Consider the following 17,665-nt stretch of genomic DNA (forward strand, 5'->3'; position numbering starts at 1 on the left):
CAAACAGTGATAAGCATACGGACTGTAGGAGATTGACAACCAGCTGGAAGCACAGCCTGGGACTGCTTGGTACCAGATGATGACTGTGCCGGGCTTCAGGATGAAACTGGGTGTGTCTGAGCCACGTCAAATCCATTCCCCACAGTTAAACGCAAGTGACAGACGGAGCAGCAAATGAACAGGCAAGATGTCACCAGCTTCCACATTCTGGACAAATGCCTCCAACCCAGGACGGATTTACCAGCCTTCACGATCTGGGGAACTAATAGCCTTCATCACGCTCATCACACACTTGGAAGTGGCGCAAGGCTCACGCAGCAAGAGCAAAGGGAAGAACATGCAAAGGATGATTGCCCATGTGCCCAGAAACTCTGGTGCGACAGCTGGTGTGACTTCAGAAGTGGGGCTTTACGCCCCAGGTCACAGCCTGGCTGCCAGCTGGCTGAACCCAACTTGTAGGCCTGTTCAGTCCGGCCCACAAATGCCTTTAATTTGGAATCCGATGTAGTGACTGAAATTCACAAATCGGGCGAGTCAGGAAACTGCTGGCCCCGTTGGGATAGCTCTGCAGCTGAAGCCAAGCCCTTCAGGTGACCCCAGGCCGCCTCCTTCTCTGCTGGCTCTGACAGTCATCTGTGATTTCACCTCCTGTATTAAGACATCAAATGCTTTTCATGTGCCAGAGAATTAGTGAGGCTGACTTTCCAAAGCCAAATTTATCTAGCTTTTTTTTTTTTTTTTTTAAGATTCATCTGTTTGGAAAGCAGAAAGAAAGATAATCGTCCATCTTCTAATTTACTTCCAAAAGGATGCAACAGCTGGGACTGCAGCAGCTGGAAATCAGGAGCCAGGAGCGCCACCCAGCTCTCCCATGGCACTCAGGTCATCCTCCTTTGCTTTCCCAGTTGGCTTTAGCAGGGAGCTGGATCAGAAATGGAATAGCTGGGACTGGAATTGACACTCATTTGTCATGGCAGCATTGCAGGTGGTAGCTTTACCTGCTATGCCACAATGCTGGCTGGGGCTCTGAAGTCCAACTTAAATGATGGTTATGTGGCAAGAAGGGAGATTTTTATCACAGTTTACATAAAAATATTGAATCACTTCTTTAATATACTGAACAATGATCTCAACAAAATTACTTTACAAAGACTTATCTATTTGAAAGAGCTAGAGAGAGAGACTCTTCGTCCTCTGGTGCACTTCCCAGATGACCGCAATGGTCAGGGCTTGCCCAGGCCTAGGACAGGAGTCGGGAGTTTCAGAAGCCAAATACTTGGACCATCTTCCAGGCCATTAACAGAGAGCTAGACTGGAAGTGCAACAGCTATACTCAAATCGGGGTCCATGTTGAGTGCAGGGGTCTCAGGCAGTGGCTTTACTTATTATGCCACAACACTGGTCCCAAACTCACTTCTTAAAACCAAAGATCACTGCACTTGCATGTATGAACATTCCTGAAAATGGCTTTGTTGTTGGTTTTGTGTATTTCCTCCTAATCCTTTCTCTGCATTTTGTGAAACATCGTCTTTTTTGTTGTTTCTTTATTTTTATTTGAAAGGTAGAATTACAGAGAGAGGGAGAGAGAGAGGAAGGTATTTCACCCACTCTTTTACTTCCCACATGGCTGCCACAGATTGCAAGTGGAGCAGCAGGGATATGAACCAGCACTTGTATCGAGAGCTGGTGCTGCAGGCAGAGGTTCAGCGCACTACACCACGGTGCCAGCCCTTTTCTGCGTTTTTACAGTTACATACACGAGCTTATATCCTCTTTTTTTCTGTTTCACACTGTAGTGTTTAGATTTTTCTCATTTTGCCGTATGATCTGCATTCTCCGTTTTAAATAAGATCGCCAGGAACATCTGTGTGCGCCTGCTCGTTCCTTCCTTTGAATGCTTTCTGCAGAGTGTGTTTTCAGAAGCAGCACGAGTGGGCTGCCCAGAGGTCTGAGCAGCAAAGAGTTAACCTGTAAGTTTCTAAGCCGGAGGAACTCTGTAGAAATCTCTTCATCTCAGCAAATTGTTGGAAAGCCTATAGGAAAAAGAAAAAAGTCATTTCAGCATCTGTGACAGGATTGTAGGTAATTAAAAAAAAAAACAAAAAAAACCCTCGGCGTGTGAAGCTCATTCCGGGAATAGCACTATTTTGAGACCCAAGTCAAATAGTACGAAATGTGCTAGGCAGAGGTCTATGTTTAAAGAAGAAACTCACTTGCTCTTAATAACAGTAGCGCGCTGCATAGCTCAGTGATGGAGTCAGAAGTCTCCACGGAGCATCAAAGCCTGGTGCAGACAGATAGGGGAGGCCAATCCACGAGCAACCATCTTAGAGCCAGCACTGCTGTGCCCAAGCTGCAAGAGTGCAGTCTTAGGACAAAAAACGCCTTTAACATTTCTTGAATGATGGCAGGAAAATAGCATTAAATCAGACCAGAGCACTTAAAGGTGATCTCTACCCTTGCTGTCGCCTAAGGAGTTGCGTAAATGAGAAGAAGAGTCCTAAAATGGAATGTCACCCAGAGAAGCTCACCCTTCTGCGCGAGGTCAGATGAATCACGCTGGCTTCTCATTGCTGGGCAATGGAGGGCCACGATGCTATAAATTCTGTTTTCATTTTGCCTCCCCCTTCTCCTCTTGGCACACATCCCACCTGCTGTCCATAAACATGACTGCTGTGAAGGAAGGGCAAGGACAGAGAGCGAGCCTTCCCTTGGGACCTCATGCGGCAGAGCCAGAGGCCCAGAGCGAACTCTGGGAAGTTGCCCACGCGCTTCGTTTCGACGCCGGACAAAGTCGACAGAACTTCTAGGGGCAGGATTAGGGGGCACTTGAGAAGCTCCACTTCCAGGGGAAAGGAGACATTGTGCCTCCCTAATCTACTAGAGCTCTCTGAAGGGTCCAACAAGTGTACGGATAAGTAGGGGAACAGGGGACCTGATCTACTTACACTTTCAAGAATTCTCTGCAAAGCTTCCCTACCAAAGCCCGTTACAGGAGCTGAGTCGCCATGGGAATGGGGAGAATGTGTGGTGACAAATAGGAGACTGGCTTGGAGATAAGAAATAAAGAGTGAGGATAAACAGGCCTTCCCTTGGAAGAAGAAATGTTAACCCTGGGACTCCCGCGGGGGGCCGCAAGCTGAAATGTGGCTGTGGAGCCCTCAAGCTCTTGCTGGCCGGGTGGGTAATCAACTCAAAGGCCAGACAGTCAGGGCCTAGATCCTGTGGCATCTCCAGAGACAAAGAAAGCTCTTGGAAAGCATGCTCTAATACCTAGGCCTTCATGACTGCCCGGCATCCCAGGCAACAGGTGAAAGCAGAGAGAGGGAACAGTAGGCTTGCCATACAAGGAGAGAGATACAAACCAAGGGATACTTGTGGAGGGAAGATGCAGGTGATAGGTGAGTGGCCAGCGGTGCTCAATGTGGGTGAGGTCAGGCGGAGGCAGGCGTTCAGTTAAAAAGAATTCAGACTTCACTTAGTTCTTAAACATTTTTTTTGAAAAAAAAATTTAAAGATTATTGGAAAGGTAGATTTAAAGAGAGAAGGAAAGACAAGAGAGATCTTAACATCTGCTGGGTCACTCCCCAAAGAGCCACAAAGGCCGGAGCTGAGCTGATCAGGAGCCAGGAGACTCCTCAAGGTCTCCCATGCAGGTACAGGGTCCCGAGGTTCTGGGCCATCCCCCCACCACTCTCCCAGGCCACATTCATAGAGCTGGATGGGAAGTAGAGCAGCTGGGATATAAACCGGTGCCCATGTGGGATGCTGGCATTTGCAGGTGGAGTATTAACCAGTTGAGCCATCATGCCGGCCCCAGATTTCACTTTTTTTTTTTTAAATTATGGATTGCATAAACAGAGTGCACATAAACGGATGTACTAGTTTAGAGATGAATAGCACCTGCACTTAAGAGGGTGCCAGAGTCAGAGCTCTTAATGACAGCCCAAGAAAGGGTCTGGGTCTGGGTAATTCCCATCTTTCCCAGCCCATCTTTCATCATCACCCTCCCACACAACCAAGGACTTTGTTATACACTTTTTTTCCCTAATTGCCACCACCTCCCATGAACAAAAAAACCTTTTTTTTCAAAGATGTGTTTTATTTATTTGAAAGGCATGATTACAGAGAGAAGGACAGGGAAACAGAGGGATCTTCCATTATGCAAATCAGGAGCCTATAACTTTATCTGGATCCCCTATGTGCATGGCAGGAGCCTGAGCTGCTCTCCCAGGGGCATCACCAGGGTGCTGGGTGGGAACTGGTGCTCACGAGTGGTGGCCTTACCTGCTGTGTCATAGGTTGACCCAAGACTCAAAAAGCCTACATACGGTGTCTATCTATATACAGCCTAAGGCCCTTTGGAGAGCCACACACGGTGAAATCTAAACTATTTCATCTCCCAAGAGACAGGTTTTGTCTCTTTTGGGGATGACAGAGGACCTGTTGAGGATGCATACAGAGAAGGACTCCCTGCAGGTTTGGGCTCCAACTGTTAGTTCAAACAACACTTGTCTACTTATAGAGGGGTATCTAAGAGAAGAGCTTGGTGGGGGACAGGGGGTAGCGTTTGGCCTGATGTTGCACTGCTACATGGGCCACCTGCATCCTGCATTGGAGATTTTTGACACTTACTCCAAGTTGTGATTCCAGTTTCCTGCTAATGTGAATCTTGGGAGGGAGGCAGTGGTGATGCTGCAAGTTGCTGGTTCCCTGTCTGGATGAGTTTCTGGCTCCAGGCTCTGAGCACATGCTGAAATGATAGTGCTTCCCGGAGTGGGCATTTAGGAAGTGAATCAGTCTTCCTGCCTGTTTCTCTGTCTCTCTGCATTTCAAATAAATAATAAATAAATAAATAGAACTGGGAGCAAAAAAGAAAAGTCTGGCTTGCCTCCCCCCAATCCAAGCAAATGCTTCCCCACAGAGTGGGTAGGGTGTTCCTGATCTGCTCTCCCCACTTTTCACCTTGATCTTGGAGGGATAACCGTTATGTGCTTGGCATCAATTCCTTAGACCCCTGCCTTCAAGCTAAGCTTGGCCAGTGGCAAGTTCTCCATGGGACTGGGGAAGGAGGAAGGGAAGTGGCAAGTGTGAGTGGATCCTTGATCCTGTGTGTTCAGGAGAGGCTAGCCTTCTGCGAGCAGTGGCCCTGGCTTGCCTCCTGGCTCTTCTCTGGGCCACAACCCAGCTAGTGCTTGACATGAGGATTATAAAGAAAGTGTGTCTAAAGGCAGCCAGGCTTGGCCTACAGTCAGTAGCAGCTCCAGTCCCCTTGGCTAGTGCAGGAGGTGTCTCATATTTGGGGTTGTCTGAATGTCCTTCCCTGGCTCCAGCCCCAGGAGCAGGGAGCGACCAAATCCCACATGGTCTCGGCTCCAGAAGTCACAGAGTAAAAGCAACAAGTTGTTGTCATGGACGGGGCTGGGTGGACACATTACCCTGAGGCCTCCTAATCCCATTTTCTGCTTTCATGTTAATCCTTTTCCTCCTCTGTCTGCCATAGACTCAACCCCCAGGGCGCTGACCCAGGCTGTTTGGCCCCACTCCTCGGCAGTGCTCCTGGTTGAGTGTTGGGGTGGGGGCCACCTGGCCCACCCGTGCCTTGGTCTTCCTCAGCCAACCTAGATGCTGTTCCAAACCAAGGTTCAGATGACCCTTGGAGGGTCCAGCTCACTTGTAACAGTAGCAATGGCAGTGTCCAGGACATCCCCTAGACAGAAACTCTTCCTGATGTTGCCCTTTGTGCCTGTAGAGTTCCCATAATGAATCTGCTAAGCAGATATGATCAATTTGAACCTTGCAGCTGAGAGATGCAGAGATTCAGCTCTGAGCCACCACCTTCCACTTCTTTTCCAGGCTCATTAGCTTGGGGCTGATTGGAAGTGGAACAGCTGGGACTTAGACTGGAGCTCACATTGGATGCTGGCATTCCACATGGTAGCCTAACCTGCTATACCACAGTTCCAGCACTAGAAGTGGGTGTCTCACCCAGCATCTTAGACACTGCCAAATTCCTGCCCAATTCTTCTTAAGGCCCTCGCCCATGTGTGCACCTGAGAGCATGCTGGTAGTGTACTGGGTGTACACTGGGTGATACACAGTGGTGTGCTGGAGGGAAGGTGCGGACTTCCCCACCAGCACACTTGCTCTTCCCGGGATCTTGCTCCAGTCCCGCTGTGACTGTACCCCATCGTATCTCTGCTTCTACTCCTGGCTGCCATACACCCCTGCTACTCCTTCCCTCCCAGGATCTGCCAAGTGCGGCTGGCCTTTCTTGACATGCCCTTTTCTCTACCCTCTTCACTTAGGCTCTGAAGAAGAAAGACGCCCTTGACCTTATGGGGTTAGGATCAACCCTGTGTGGGGCAAAACTGACCCTAAGGAGGTCGCCTGGATCCTTGATGACTCTTTACTGAACTATTTCTACTCCAGTACATTGAGGTGACTGACCCCCAGATTAGGAAACTTCATACTAAGAATCATGCATGTATTAAAATGAGAAACTCCTTGGGGAAAAAGGACATTTATTTTTTAAGATTTATTTTTTAGGGGCTAGTGTTGTAGTACATTGGGTCAATCTGCCACCTTTGGCACTGGCATTCCATATGGCTGCTCCGCTTCTGATCCAGCTCCCTACTAACACCCCTGGAAAACAGTGAAAGATGACCCAAGTGCCTGAGCTCCAGCCCCGTATGGGAGACCTGGAGGAAGCTCCTGGCTTCCAGCTGGCCCAATCCTGGCTGTTGCTGTCATCTGGGAAATGAACCAACGGATAGATATTCTGTGTCTCTTCCTTTCTCTCTGTGCCTTTCAAATAAATGATATCATAAAGACATTTCTTATCTATTAGAAAAGCAGAGACAGAGAAGGGGGGAGACACGCAGAGATGTTCCAGCCAGGAGCCCTGCTCCTCATGGGTTTTGTTGGGACAGTTATGTCAGGGGCCCTGGTTAGGGCACGAGGGCACCACAGAGGCAGGCCCTGAACACACATTTTAGTGGCTTCATGCCCAATGGCACACACACACAGCCTTAAACACACACCAGGAACGTGACCAAGAGCCACTAAGTCACAGCCTAAGAAACCCTGGCTTGGGAAGGGCTTCTGCCATGAGGCATCATTTTATTAACTAATCAATGTTTTTTCCTTATTTTATTTTTACAAAAATAAACAATTTCATGAAGAAGAAGTACAAAAGCTTCTGCATATACAAACTCCAGGAGGGGGGTTGGAGCCTGATTTTTGGCTGCTTTGCGGCTTTCACTGAAAGCAAATGAGGCAGAAAGACCCCGGCCCCACCCCCACCCCAGGTCCTGGCTCAAAAGGCAACCTGCTTCTCCACCCCCAATCTTGGCTCAATATGGACACGCGTGCCTCTGCCCCTGACCCTTGGGCGGGCCCAGGAGTGCCCCAGTCAGGGGGTCAGAAAGGCCCCTGCAGGCAGAGGATCACTCACAGCTAGGGGCACTTCGAAAGCGCACTCCTGCGACTGACTGTCCCATGCAGCAGCCCTCGTGCCATGGCAGGCACGGCGGCAGCAGCAGTGATGGTGGCAGCGGCAGCAGCAGCAGGGCTTTGGCTACATTCTCACACTGCAACCTTAGCGATGGGGCTGCCCACGGCTCTGCCCCAGGGTGGGGCACGACCCCCGCCCCGGTGGGGAGGCTGGCTTGAGCTATGCTCACAGCCCAGAGGATTTGGAGAGGCCCTGGGCCAACCTCCCATGAGTCCTGGCCCAGAAGCCAGCAGTCCCATACCTAGGTTGGTAAACTCACATTTTAACATTTTGCATTATTGCACATTTGTCCTGGTCACATCAATCTGTCTGGGATGGCAGCCATGTCTACAGGGGGCCCCAGGTGACACGCCGTACTGCTTGTGCAAGTCCCTCCTGCTGTAGGTCAGTCCAGCCGGCAGGGTTGGTCAGCTGGTCAGTGGAGCCTTCAGCCCAGTCAGCCAGAGGTTCTCACATAGGTGGTCTTGTTGGGATCTGGGACCACTTGGCTCCATCCACTTTTGAAAAAGACCAGTTTGCGACCTGGCGGCAGAGGAGAGAGGTAAGGAGGCTGCAGACTTCTCTCTCTAATGCCTTGAAGACATGGGCACACCCACCTACCATCCCAGCCTCTGTGCTGGCTTCCCAAGGAGGACTCACTTCCTGTCAACCTCCCCCTGGGGATGCCCTCTCCCAGTGGCACACCTGTCCAGGTGGTCTGGTTAGTGACCACAAAGGCATGGCACTGGGCATGGCTCTCACAGACGTCCACAGCCTCAGCCAGGTTGAAGACTGAAAGGAGACAGCCTCCGTGGTGGTAGGATGGCCAGCAGCGGTAGTCCTCCTGGGGTATGGTGCTGTCTGGGAGGCGCTGGTATTCTGTGGGCGGAGGGACAGAGCAAAATGCCAACACTGTGTGCCCAGTGGCAGGGACAGGGGCCACTTGCTTCAAAGAGCTGCAGGACTCATCTTGCAGGTAGAAGTTGAAGCTCGGCCCCTAGCATGAAGATAACGCCAGTCACCACTACTGAAACTGGGCAGGCTGCTCAAGCAAGGTGGACACTGATTTGGTCTTGGGAAGAAACAATTCTCAGATCTCAGGGCCCACAGCTGGCATGGGCAGTATAGGATGCTGAGTGTCTGTGAGTGTGTGTGTGTGTTTGTGTGTGTGTGTGTTTGTGCACGCACACGCATGAATGCTTGTGTGTGTTCCAAATTGTACCCACTGAGCTACTGCCAGGTGTCCAGGCTAATCGCTGAGGTCAGGGCAGTTGAGGCACTGGGAGCTGGGCTTCTCTGACTGGAGTGGTGCCCATGAATTGCTCGGGGATCTTGTCAGAGTGCAGATTTGGTGTGGACACCTGAGAATCTGCATTTCAACCAGGGCTACTGGTCTGTGGGTCATTCTCAGAGTGTCCCTCTCCCATGGGTGCTCCCAGCCTTGGGGCACTGTGGTGAGCAAGCTGCACAGACAGGCTGGGGATTGGGGGTACAGTCAGGGACTTGGGAAGTTAAGAGAGGTATGCAAAACACCCATGGTTAGAGTGTTGGGGAGGGGGCTAGAGGAAGAAGCTGTGATCTTCCCATTACACAGAGAGCTCTGCAGAGGCCCTGAAAACAACTCCCAGTCATCTGCAAGGCTCTTGTTCATTCTTCCAGGGAGCCCCAGCTCTGGACCTCGGCCACCCCGCCCTCCTGCCTCCTTCCCCTACCAGAGCCTAGACCAAAGTCCAGGGCTGGCTGTGATTTATGGCCCCATAAACGGCCTCCTCAGGGACAGAGCCAGCCATTGTTCACCTCGTTAAACTTTATTTACAGGGCTAACGAGGGTTCCCCCACCCCTGAGACTGGCTAGGGCTCCTTGAGCAGGCAGGCTGTGGACCCCTTGCCCTGTCAACCATGGTCAAACCCCAAGGCTTCAGTGGGAAGACTACAACCTGCAACTGGGGCTGGAACTCTCCCCACCCCACCCCCCAGGGGCATTGTGGTGGTGCCTTGGACAGCCCCTTCCCCACCCAGGGGAGCAGAAGAGGCCAAGAGAAGCCAAGGCAGGCTGTGTTTCCATGGTGCAGAAGTGCACCCCTGCTTTCATCCACCTCACCTGGCACTTACTCCCCACTAGCATTTTGTGAGGTGGGTACTATGGAACCCAACTCACAGGTGAGGAGAGTGAGGTTCGAGGGGGTGACTTGCTCAGTCATGCAGCCTGCATGTGGAAGGGTGGGAGCCATCTGGAGGAAGGATGCCAGGGCTTTCCTCCCCAGCTCTCCCAGCTCAGCCAGACAGGAAAGCTCCAAATGAAGGCTGAACACTTGGCATCACTCCAGCTGGGCTCCTACAGTGGCTCTAGGAGACAAGAGTTCTTGGAGGGATAGTGGTCCCTTCAATTCCCCCAAACCTGCTCCTCCCTTTCTAGCATGTGGGTCCCTGTTGGCACCACTCACCAGCACTGCTGCTTGCTGAGGAGTTCTGCAGGTACTGCCCGCTCCGGTACAGGTGCAGCACCTTCTCCAACTGGCTCAGGGTCTCGTCCACCCCCCAGGTGAGCTCTCCTGTGGAGTGCAATGAGGCATGGGTAGGGGGCCTCATGTCCCAGTCTGCCCTAAGGTACGTGGCCAGCTGTTCCACCTTCCTTGTGCCCCCTCAGGTGGCCTGAGTGCAGGTGTCTGACTGGTGGGCAGGGAAGGGCCCATCACAGATGCTGCCATGGGGAAAAGGGCGGTGTCTCCTTTGCAGCCTTGGTCACTGTTTCTATCCTGCTGGGAAAGGTCAGGCAATGGGAAGCAGAGGGCCCCCCGGGCACTCACCTGTGGCATTGACGATGCTGTCCAGCAGGGGCCGCAGTGAGGGTGGGGCGCTATGGGGCAGGAGGTAGGTGAAGAAAAACCTGTGGCCGGGAGAAACCAGGGCTCAGGATCCTCCTAGCTCTTGAGGACACATCCCCAACTCCAGAGACCCAGCCTCGTCAGGCCAGGGAGACTGGTTCTCGGCCACCAGGCACACCCCAGGGCATGCTATGGCACCTGCTCAGATTCAGGGATGAGATTGGGCACTTGTGAAGAAACTAGAAGCCAAAGTCTATTTGGTCCCTGCTTCCCCAGGACTTCTACATGGCCCAGTCTCCAGTTTTCCCAAATGACCCTGGTATCTCAGCAGCTCAGAGGGGGAGCTTTGCAGAGGTCAAGAGCCAGGGTGGGAAGGAAAGTGCCAGTCCCAGCAGCCCTGGGCTCTAAGTGTAACACTATTTTAAGAAGCCTCCAGCTGCCACCCTGCAGCCCCAAATTCTCCTTGGAGCGGTCTATTTTTAGCTTCACCCTCATAAACTTTTTTTTTAGGGGAAGGGTGGCAGCCTTCCCCTACTAGCAGCCCCATTGGTCAAGGCTGCATCTCCCTTTCCCAGCTGGCCTCCCAGACCCAATCCTGGCTCTCGTCCTGTGCTGGCCTCCTAGGCCCTCCCCACTCTCTTGCTGACCTTCTTGCATGGGGGTGGAGGTCACCTGTAAGCATTGTAGAGGTTGCGTTTCTCATTCATGCCCTCGCACCAGCCCTGAGCTGAGCAGGGCAGGGTGAAATTCCTGGCTGGAAACTCAAGAATGCAGTCGGTGCTGCTTGCACATGGTGTTTCCTCCACGCGTGCATCGTCCAGGTCTGTCACCTTCAGCTCCCCGTCCACCAGCACGAACTGCCGAGGGCGGAAGTCCAGCAGAGTCACTGAGCCCAGCGGAGAGTGGGCCAGGTGGTGGAGGAGACGGCCCAGGCTGAGGCAGATCTGAGGAGCAGACGCAAGTTCGGTCCTGGGCTGAGGCTCTCTCCTCTGGGCCTCAGGCTAAAGCTGGGGGATCAGCCTTTCTCTTTTGTGGGCCCTGATGCTCAGTAAGGGTTCACGCCAGGGGACTTAAGGAAGAGGTTGGTGAATTTTCTAACAATCCTTGGCTGGTCTGATCCTGCAATCGTGGAGTGAATGGGAGATAGTGGGGAGTGGATGCTGGTGTTTGGCACAGCAAAAATGGTTTTCTTGAAAGTCCATCTGGAGTGTTGGTTTAATTCAGGGCACGGATATGGAGGAAGGCTCACGAGGACTGGCTCCAGGATACAGGCCTTCCTGCAGCAGGCTGAGGGTGTGCATGTTGCGTGTGAGTTTTCTGTACAGGGGCGTGGGGGTTGGGTGTGGACATCGAAGAGGGCAAGGGCTCAGGGTGCCCTATGTCTTCTCTCTTTTAACCCTGTGGCTGATGGCAGGGGCAGCCGGTGCTCCCTCCCTCCCTCCCCCTTTCTCCCCTGAGCTGGGAGGGTGCACCAGCAGGCTGAGGGTCAGCAAGAGCTATTCTGCAGGGCTGGTCTTCTAACGGAGAACCTGGGGCTCCAGCCCGCCTCCCCTGCTCACTCGAAACCGGTCCTCCCAGGAGGTCTGCAGCAGCTGGATCATCTCCACAGGGGCGCCCAGCTCCGTGATGGTGGTCAGGGTGTCCGGGATGTCCTCGCTGTCCTGGTAGCAGTAGCCATAGAGCTGGGGGAAGCCCAGGGCAGGTCATTAGGTCACAGCGTGGGGGCAGGGGCAGAGACGGGTTGCACTGTCAGATGCTGCCCTTCCTCTGCCCCCTCCTCAGCTACCCTGAGGCCTTTGCTTCAGCTCAGGCTGGAAGAGAACAGGAGTGTTGCCTGGGAAGCCTGCCCTCACCTCCTTGTGGCCATCACCTGATTGCGTGAGCCCTCGCCTCTGGCTACTTGGGTAAATGGACAGGTGTGGCCACCACATGTGAAGCACAGGCCGGGCACCATGCTAAATGCCCCACATGGAAAATTTGGTTCCTATGATAATCCCTGCAGCAACTGTAGGTACTGTGATTTGCTCCAATTACAGGTGAGGCAATCAGAGAGGTGAAGTTGCTTATGTAAAATCCCACAGCAAAGAAACGTGGGAGATGGCATCCATGTGTATGCCACTCTGATTCTACACCCTGGTTCTTTCCAAGAATACTGTCTGCTAATACCTGAGCTCCTAAACAAACACTGCCCCTCCTCCAAGCCCTGTCCAACCCTTATCGTTTCCACTTTTTGACAGCTCCATTTTCCCCTTCCTCTGCTCCATGGGAGGAACCAGTGTTGATAAGAACAAAAGCAACTTGGGGGGCATATTCCTGGAGGTTCTGTACATGAGCGTTTGGGGCACCAGGCAGGGGGAGGATGTGTATCGAAGGGGGCAGAGGTTCCAGGGCAGCCTGGTCACAGGTAGCTGCCGACTCATCATCAGCTGGCTAGGCAAGCACTAGCTCAGCTTGGCCAGTCTCTCCCCACACGCTGCACGGCCGCTGGGGGCTCGGCTGAGGCTTACAACAGCCAGCACCCACAGGCTGGCAACACCAAGGCTCAGCTTTACTTTAGGAACCCTTGTACCCGAGGGTGGCCGACTCCAGCCCCTGACCCTCTGCACTGGTGTGATGCGGGAAGGGGTTGAAGTGTCTAGCTGCCCAGTTTTTCCTGGGTGCCTTTAGGACTGGGCTGGACCAAGGCAAGATGACAGATTCCCAGGAGACGCCAAGTCTGTGGCTCCATGGCCCTGTCCATTGTCCTCTGCAGTCCATCAGTCACACTCCTGCAGCTCCATCCCACGTCCCCTTGGGTGCCTGCCTCTCTCCTCAGGACAGCCCTGGCAGCTCCCCCTGGGGCCAGCGGTCCATGCCCTGCTGGCTGGCAGTCAGATCACTTGGGCTGTGACTTGGGAGGGTGGGGTGAAGGAGTAAGTTTCAGGACCTTCTTCCCTCTCTCTCCATACTTCTCCCCCTCATGGGATCAGAGAGGCCCCAATCCTCTTGGGGTGGAGGGTAAGGCAAAGGGGAGCAGCCCTGGAGCCTGGTTCTCATTTTCTTGCCCAGAGTCTGTGAGCCTTTGTGGGAAACTTCTGAAGGTTATTAAACACTCGGAGGTCGTTAAATGTGCTGTTAACGAGGTATTAATCAACACCCCTCAGGAAAAAATAAAAAGACACCATTGCCCCCCCCCCGCCCCGCCCTTCCCCAGGAAGCACAGGAATAAGAGGTCTGAGCGCATCTTTTGTTTAGGCAGAGAAGAAATATACTCCAGCAGGGTCAGAACTTGGGCCGGCCGAGGCCTGCGGGCCCCCAGGATGGCAGGGTGGGGGAAGGGAAGACCCGTGTGCCCTCTGACCCCAGGATCCTGAGGCATTTATCACGTGAGGGGGGGTGGGGAGAGAGAGAGAAGTGTGTGTGTGTGTGTGGAGAGAGACAGAGCGTGTGTGTGTGTGAGGGTAGAGAGAGTGTGTGTGTGTGTGAGGGGAGGGAGAGAGAAAGTGTGTGTGTGAGGGGAGAGAGAGAGTGTGTGTGGAGAGAGAGAGTGTGTGTGTGAAGAGAGTATGTGTAAGTGTGTGAGTGTGTGTGTATGTGAGGGGAGTGTGTGTGTGTGTGTGTGTGTAGAGAGAAAGAGTGGAGGGTGGGGAGGCATGGCAGCAGATGGACAGAGTGCACCAGGCCACCAGGCTGCCTTGGCGAGCAGAGCATGTGCTGGGAGCTGTGCTGTGGGGTCTGCTGCCCTGGCATTTTTTCCAAGCACCCACCATGCTGACTTTGGGCTGCTCCAAGGGACAGAGTGGCTCTTGGGCGTGGGCCTGGGGCATGGGGCACACTAGCAACAGCCTCCGGCTCCCTCCCAGCTCAGCAAACAGTTTTGGAAGTTTAAATTATGAAGAGCTATTCCAACAACACCATTACTGGTTCTCTGTGTGTTGGCACTGAGGTCCCCTGAGAGGCAGGGTCCTGTGCCTGGCTTCCCTGACAGCATGGGCTGTTGGAGGAGCCACTGGCACCTTGACCTGAGGCACGAGGCACAAAGCGGGGGATCCCCCAGAGCAGCCCTAAACCCATACTCTGGGACCTCCACTTTAACTCCTCTCTCTACTCCTTATTGGAAAATGCCTCACTTTACTTTAGGAACCCTTGTACCCGAGGATGGCTGACTCCAGCCCCTGACCCTCTGCACTGGTGTGACGTGGGAAGGGGTTGAAGTGTCTAGCTGCCCAGCTTTTCCTTGGCACCTTCAGAATTGGGCTGAGGGTTGGTCATTTAGAAGACAACCCCTCCTGCGGTGTGTGGGTGGGGGCGGTGGCTGGGTGTCTATGAGAGGTCTGGGTTGGGAGCTGGCGAGGAAGAGGCCCTTTATGGGATAGGAAAGTAGGTGACACATCAAACCTGTCCTCAGAGAGGGGTGCTTGCATTCAGCTAAGTCCCTCAGAGCCTCTCTGCCCCCTCTAATCTAGCTGACACCCCAAGGCTTCCTTAAAGTTCCTAGGAGCCCCTGGGAAGCGAAAAGAACAGGATCTTCCCAGTCAGGATGGCCACGTAACCAGGCGCTCAGCGCCTTAAGCTCTGGACACAGCAGCCACCGCACAGTCAGGCAGAACCACACACAACCGTGGGCTCTGCCCACAACCTCCTGCCACCAGCGCAGGGCCCAGGACCCTGTCGCAAGTTCCTGAGCATAGTGGTGCGGACAGGAAGCCAGCAGGGGTATCAACTCTCTAGTCTACCTCTTCTGTTCTGTCCACTATCCTCCTGGCCTGGGTCCCAACTCACTCCCTAGGATAAGCAGGGAGGGATGCCTGGGTTCACGGTGTGATCAGCTGGTTACAGCCCCGTGGTTGTGGACCGGGAGCTGGGCAATGCAAGATCCACTTCTGGGGAATCTTACACACTGCCTCCACTCAACCAGGCTGAGAGCAGGCAGATTTGGCTCTCAGTCAGCTCAACCGTGAGCCAAGTGAACAGCATGTGCCAAGGACAAGGACCTGGGAGAAGAAGCAGGGTGTGTTGAGGCAGTGCTCTTTGGGAGAGGTCTCTGGTCCTGGTCTAACTTGGGAGGAGACAGGGGCTCTCTCCTGCCTGTCCCCTAGCCAACAGGAGAGGCAGAGGTACACGTAGTGGGAACCCGGGTATGTGGTCTCCTCCACCCTCCACACAGTGTAACACTTTGCACAGAACCCTCACAGCCCGGCTTCCTGCAGACCCACTTTAAGTTTGGATGAACCCCAGAGTCACTTCTGGGAAAGGCTGCACATTTTCTGGCCTGTTCCCCTACCTCTTCCCAGGGGCTTCTGAGTGGGGCAGTGGGTAGTGGTGGTAGGGGGACCCTCAAAAATCAAACAGCGCATATGGTCTCTGCCCCTTCCCAATCCCACCGCTGTCCCACCCCATCTCCAAAGCCAGACAAGGGGTTGGAAGTGGAATCCATGTGTTATCGAGAACAGGAACGCTATCACTCTGGCACAATTCCGACCTGGGGAAAGCGACGACCTCTCCTGTCTGCTGGCTTGCCTTGGGGTCACTTGGGGCATGTTCCCTGGTGTGCAGTACCCTAACTCCAAAACACCAGCAGGGTCTTAAAATCCTAACAAACTGCTGTAGTCCCTGAATATTAGGACCCTGAGTCCTGATCTCTTTTTGAAAGGGATATGTGGAAACTGAGAACCGCAGGAGGTCGAGGGGGGAAAGGAGGCCCACCCAGGAGCCAGTGAGTGACAGGGCGGTGCATGGAAAACACCAAGGTTCGGTTCTGTGCCTGCCTTAGCACAGGAGCAGTCGCCGCGCTCCATTTCTCTCAGGTCTGAGGTTTAGTAGTTGGGGTGGAGGGGTGGGGGTCCTCTCCCAGCCAGGGCGGCCAGCACCACCCGCACCCGCCTCGTACCTGCAGCACGTTGGGGTGCCGCAGCCGCTCCAGCAGCACCATCTCCTTGAGCAACTTGTGGGCCGCCAGCCGATAGCAGCCCCTCCGCGCCCCGAACTCGCGCACACAGCTGCCCAGATCGTGGCCGCTGAAGTCCACCGCCTTGAGCGCCACCGCGGCGCCGCCGGGCAGGCGGACCCGGTACACGGCCTTGGTGTAGCCAGAGCCCACGTACTGAGCGCCAGACACGTTGCGGAGCGCGGCGCAGCCCAGACGCGGGCCCGGGCCGGGGGAGTCTGGGCCGGGAGCTGGGGGCCAGCCCGGAGCGCCGTCGGGCAGGGGCCGGGCCCGCGGGGGCCGGGGACGTTGCAGGCCCGGCCCGCCCGGAGCCAGGTCCATCAGGCGCCTGCGCTCCGGCCGGCCTGCCCCGGGCCCGGGCCCCCCGCGGGAATAGCGCTGCACCTCCTCGTAGCGCGCCCGGATTTGCCGGGCCAGCTCCCCACGGCCCCCGCGACGCCCTGGGCCCGGAGCTGGCGAGGGCCCTGGGGACTGGCCCGGCCGCGGTGGCTCCGAGCCCGGTGCGAAGAGCACGTTGAGGACCGAGCCCAGCAGGAAGGAGGCGCAGAAACCCGCGGCCACGGCCGCCCGCCGGCGCCGCATCGCTCCCCTCCCCCCGGCCGGCCGCCCGCGCGGCTCCCCAGCCCCGGCCCCGGCCCCGGGCGCCTCAGGCTCGGAGGCAGCTATGCTGCGCGCCCCGCCGGCCCCCTGCCCAGCCCCCGCGCATGGCCTCGCCGGCCCCGGCCCCGGCCCCTCGCGGGCGGCACATCGGCCTGACACTTGCCTCCCTCGCGCCCTGCCCCCGCCGCTTATAAGGCCCGGGGCCGCCCCCGCGCCCGCCCCCTCCGCCTCCGCCTCCCAGCTCCCGGCCCGAGCCCGTCCTCGGCACCGCCCCCTCCGGCCGCCCGGCCCGGCCTTCCCCGCTGACTGACAGCGGGACCTCCTCCCGCGGCCGTCCGGGCCTGGGAAGCGGCGCGGAGGCGGCTCCGGCCCTGCCCAGCGCGCGGCCCCCCGATCTCGGGCAGGGGCGCGGGGAGGGGGCGGCGGCGGCGGCGCGCTGGGGCGCAGGGCCCAACGCGAGGCGGATAACGGGGCCGGCCCGGGCGGCCGGATAACGGGACCGGGAGGCGGATAGCGGAGCTGGCCGGGGGGAAGCGGTGGGTGGGAAGGGGAAAGGGGCGAGGCTGGCGGGTAACGGGCTCCTGGCTTAGGAGAGGACGAGCAGCCGGGACGGGAGGGCTCCCTCCGTGGAAGCCGGGGCCCGGGAGCGGGCAGGGCGCTGGGAGAAGGGGTGTGTGTGTGTGTGTGTGTGTGCGCGCGCGCGCGTGCAGAGGAGGCAGGCGCGTGGGGCCCGCCTCTCGCGGATGGGGCTGGTGGTGGCCGCCAAGCGCGGGGTTCGAGGTTGCGGTGAGAGGGAGGATGGCGTGGGGAGGCGGGCGC

The 17,665-nt window shown here is 55.6% G+C and overlaps 1 protein-coding gene across 2 annotated transcripts; it reads right to left on the reverse strand.

Moving 5' to 3' along the window:
• Positions 1-6,504: 6,504 nt before the first annotated feature.
• On the reverse strand, positions 6,505-16,990 carry PKDCC (protein kinase domain containing, cytoplasmic). 2 transcript variants are annotated; one of them, XM_058668024.1, is made up of 7 exons: positions 16,190-16,990; positions 11,880-12,002; positions 10,993-11,264; positions 10,303-10,382; positions 9,940-10,047; positions 8,201-8,374; positions 6,505-8,038 (listed from the first exon to the last, which is right to left on the reverse strand). In XM_058668024.1, exons 1-7 carry the CDS (start codon positions 16,826-16,828, stop codon positions 7,953-7,955), a joined length of 1,482 nt encoding a protein of 493 aa, XP_058524007.1. In that variant the 5' UTR covers positions 16,829-16,990; the 3' UTR covers positions 6,505-7,952. The 2 variants fall into 2 exon arrangements, with proteins under 2 accessions (XP_058524007.1, XP_058524008.1); XM_058668025.1 differs by lacking the exon at positions 6,505-8,038 and having other exon boundaries at positions 8,370-8,492.
• Between the last annotated feature and the right edge of the window lie 675 nt (positions 16,991-17,665).

Source organism: Ochotona princeps, chromosome 8 (genome assembly GCF_030435755.1).
Source record: "Ochotona princeps isolate mOchPri1 chromosome 8, mOchPri1.hap1, whole genome shotgun sequence".
NCBI classification, from domain to species: Eukaryota; Metazoa; Chordata; class Mammalia; order Lagomorpha; family Ochotonidae; genus Ochotona; species Ochotona princeps.

Bases quoted from the DNA above. Each gene is read 5' to 3' on its own strand.
- PKDCC (XM_058668024.1), bottom strand. From the start codon at position 16,828: ATGCGGCGCCGGCGGGCGGCCGTGGCCGCGGGTTTCTGCGCCTCCTTC. The intron at 8,375-9,939 runs GTGAGTGGTGCC...CTCCGCCCACAG, and splicing joins CTCAGCAAGCAGCAGTGCTG to AATACCAGCGCCTCCCAGAC. The intron at 8,039-8,200 runs GTGTGCCACTGG...CTCTGCCGCCAG, and splicing joins TAACCAGACCACCTGGACAG to GTCGCAAACTGGTCTTTTTC.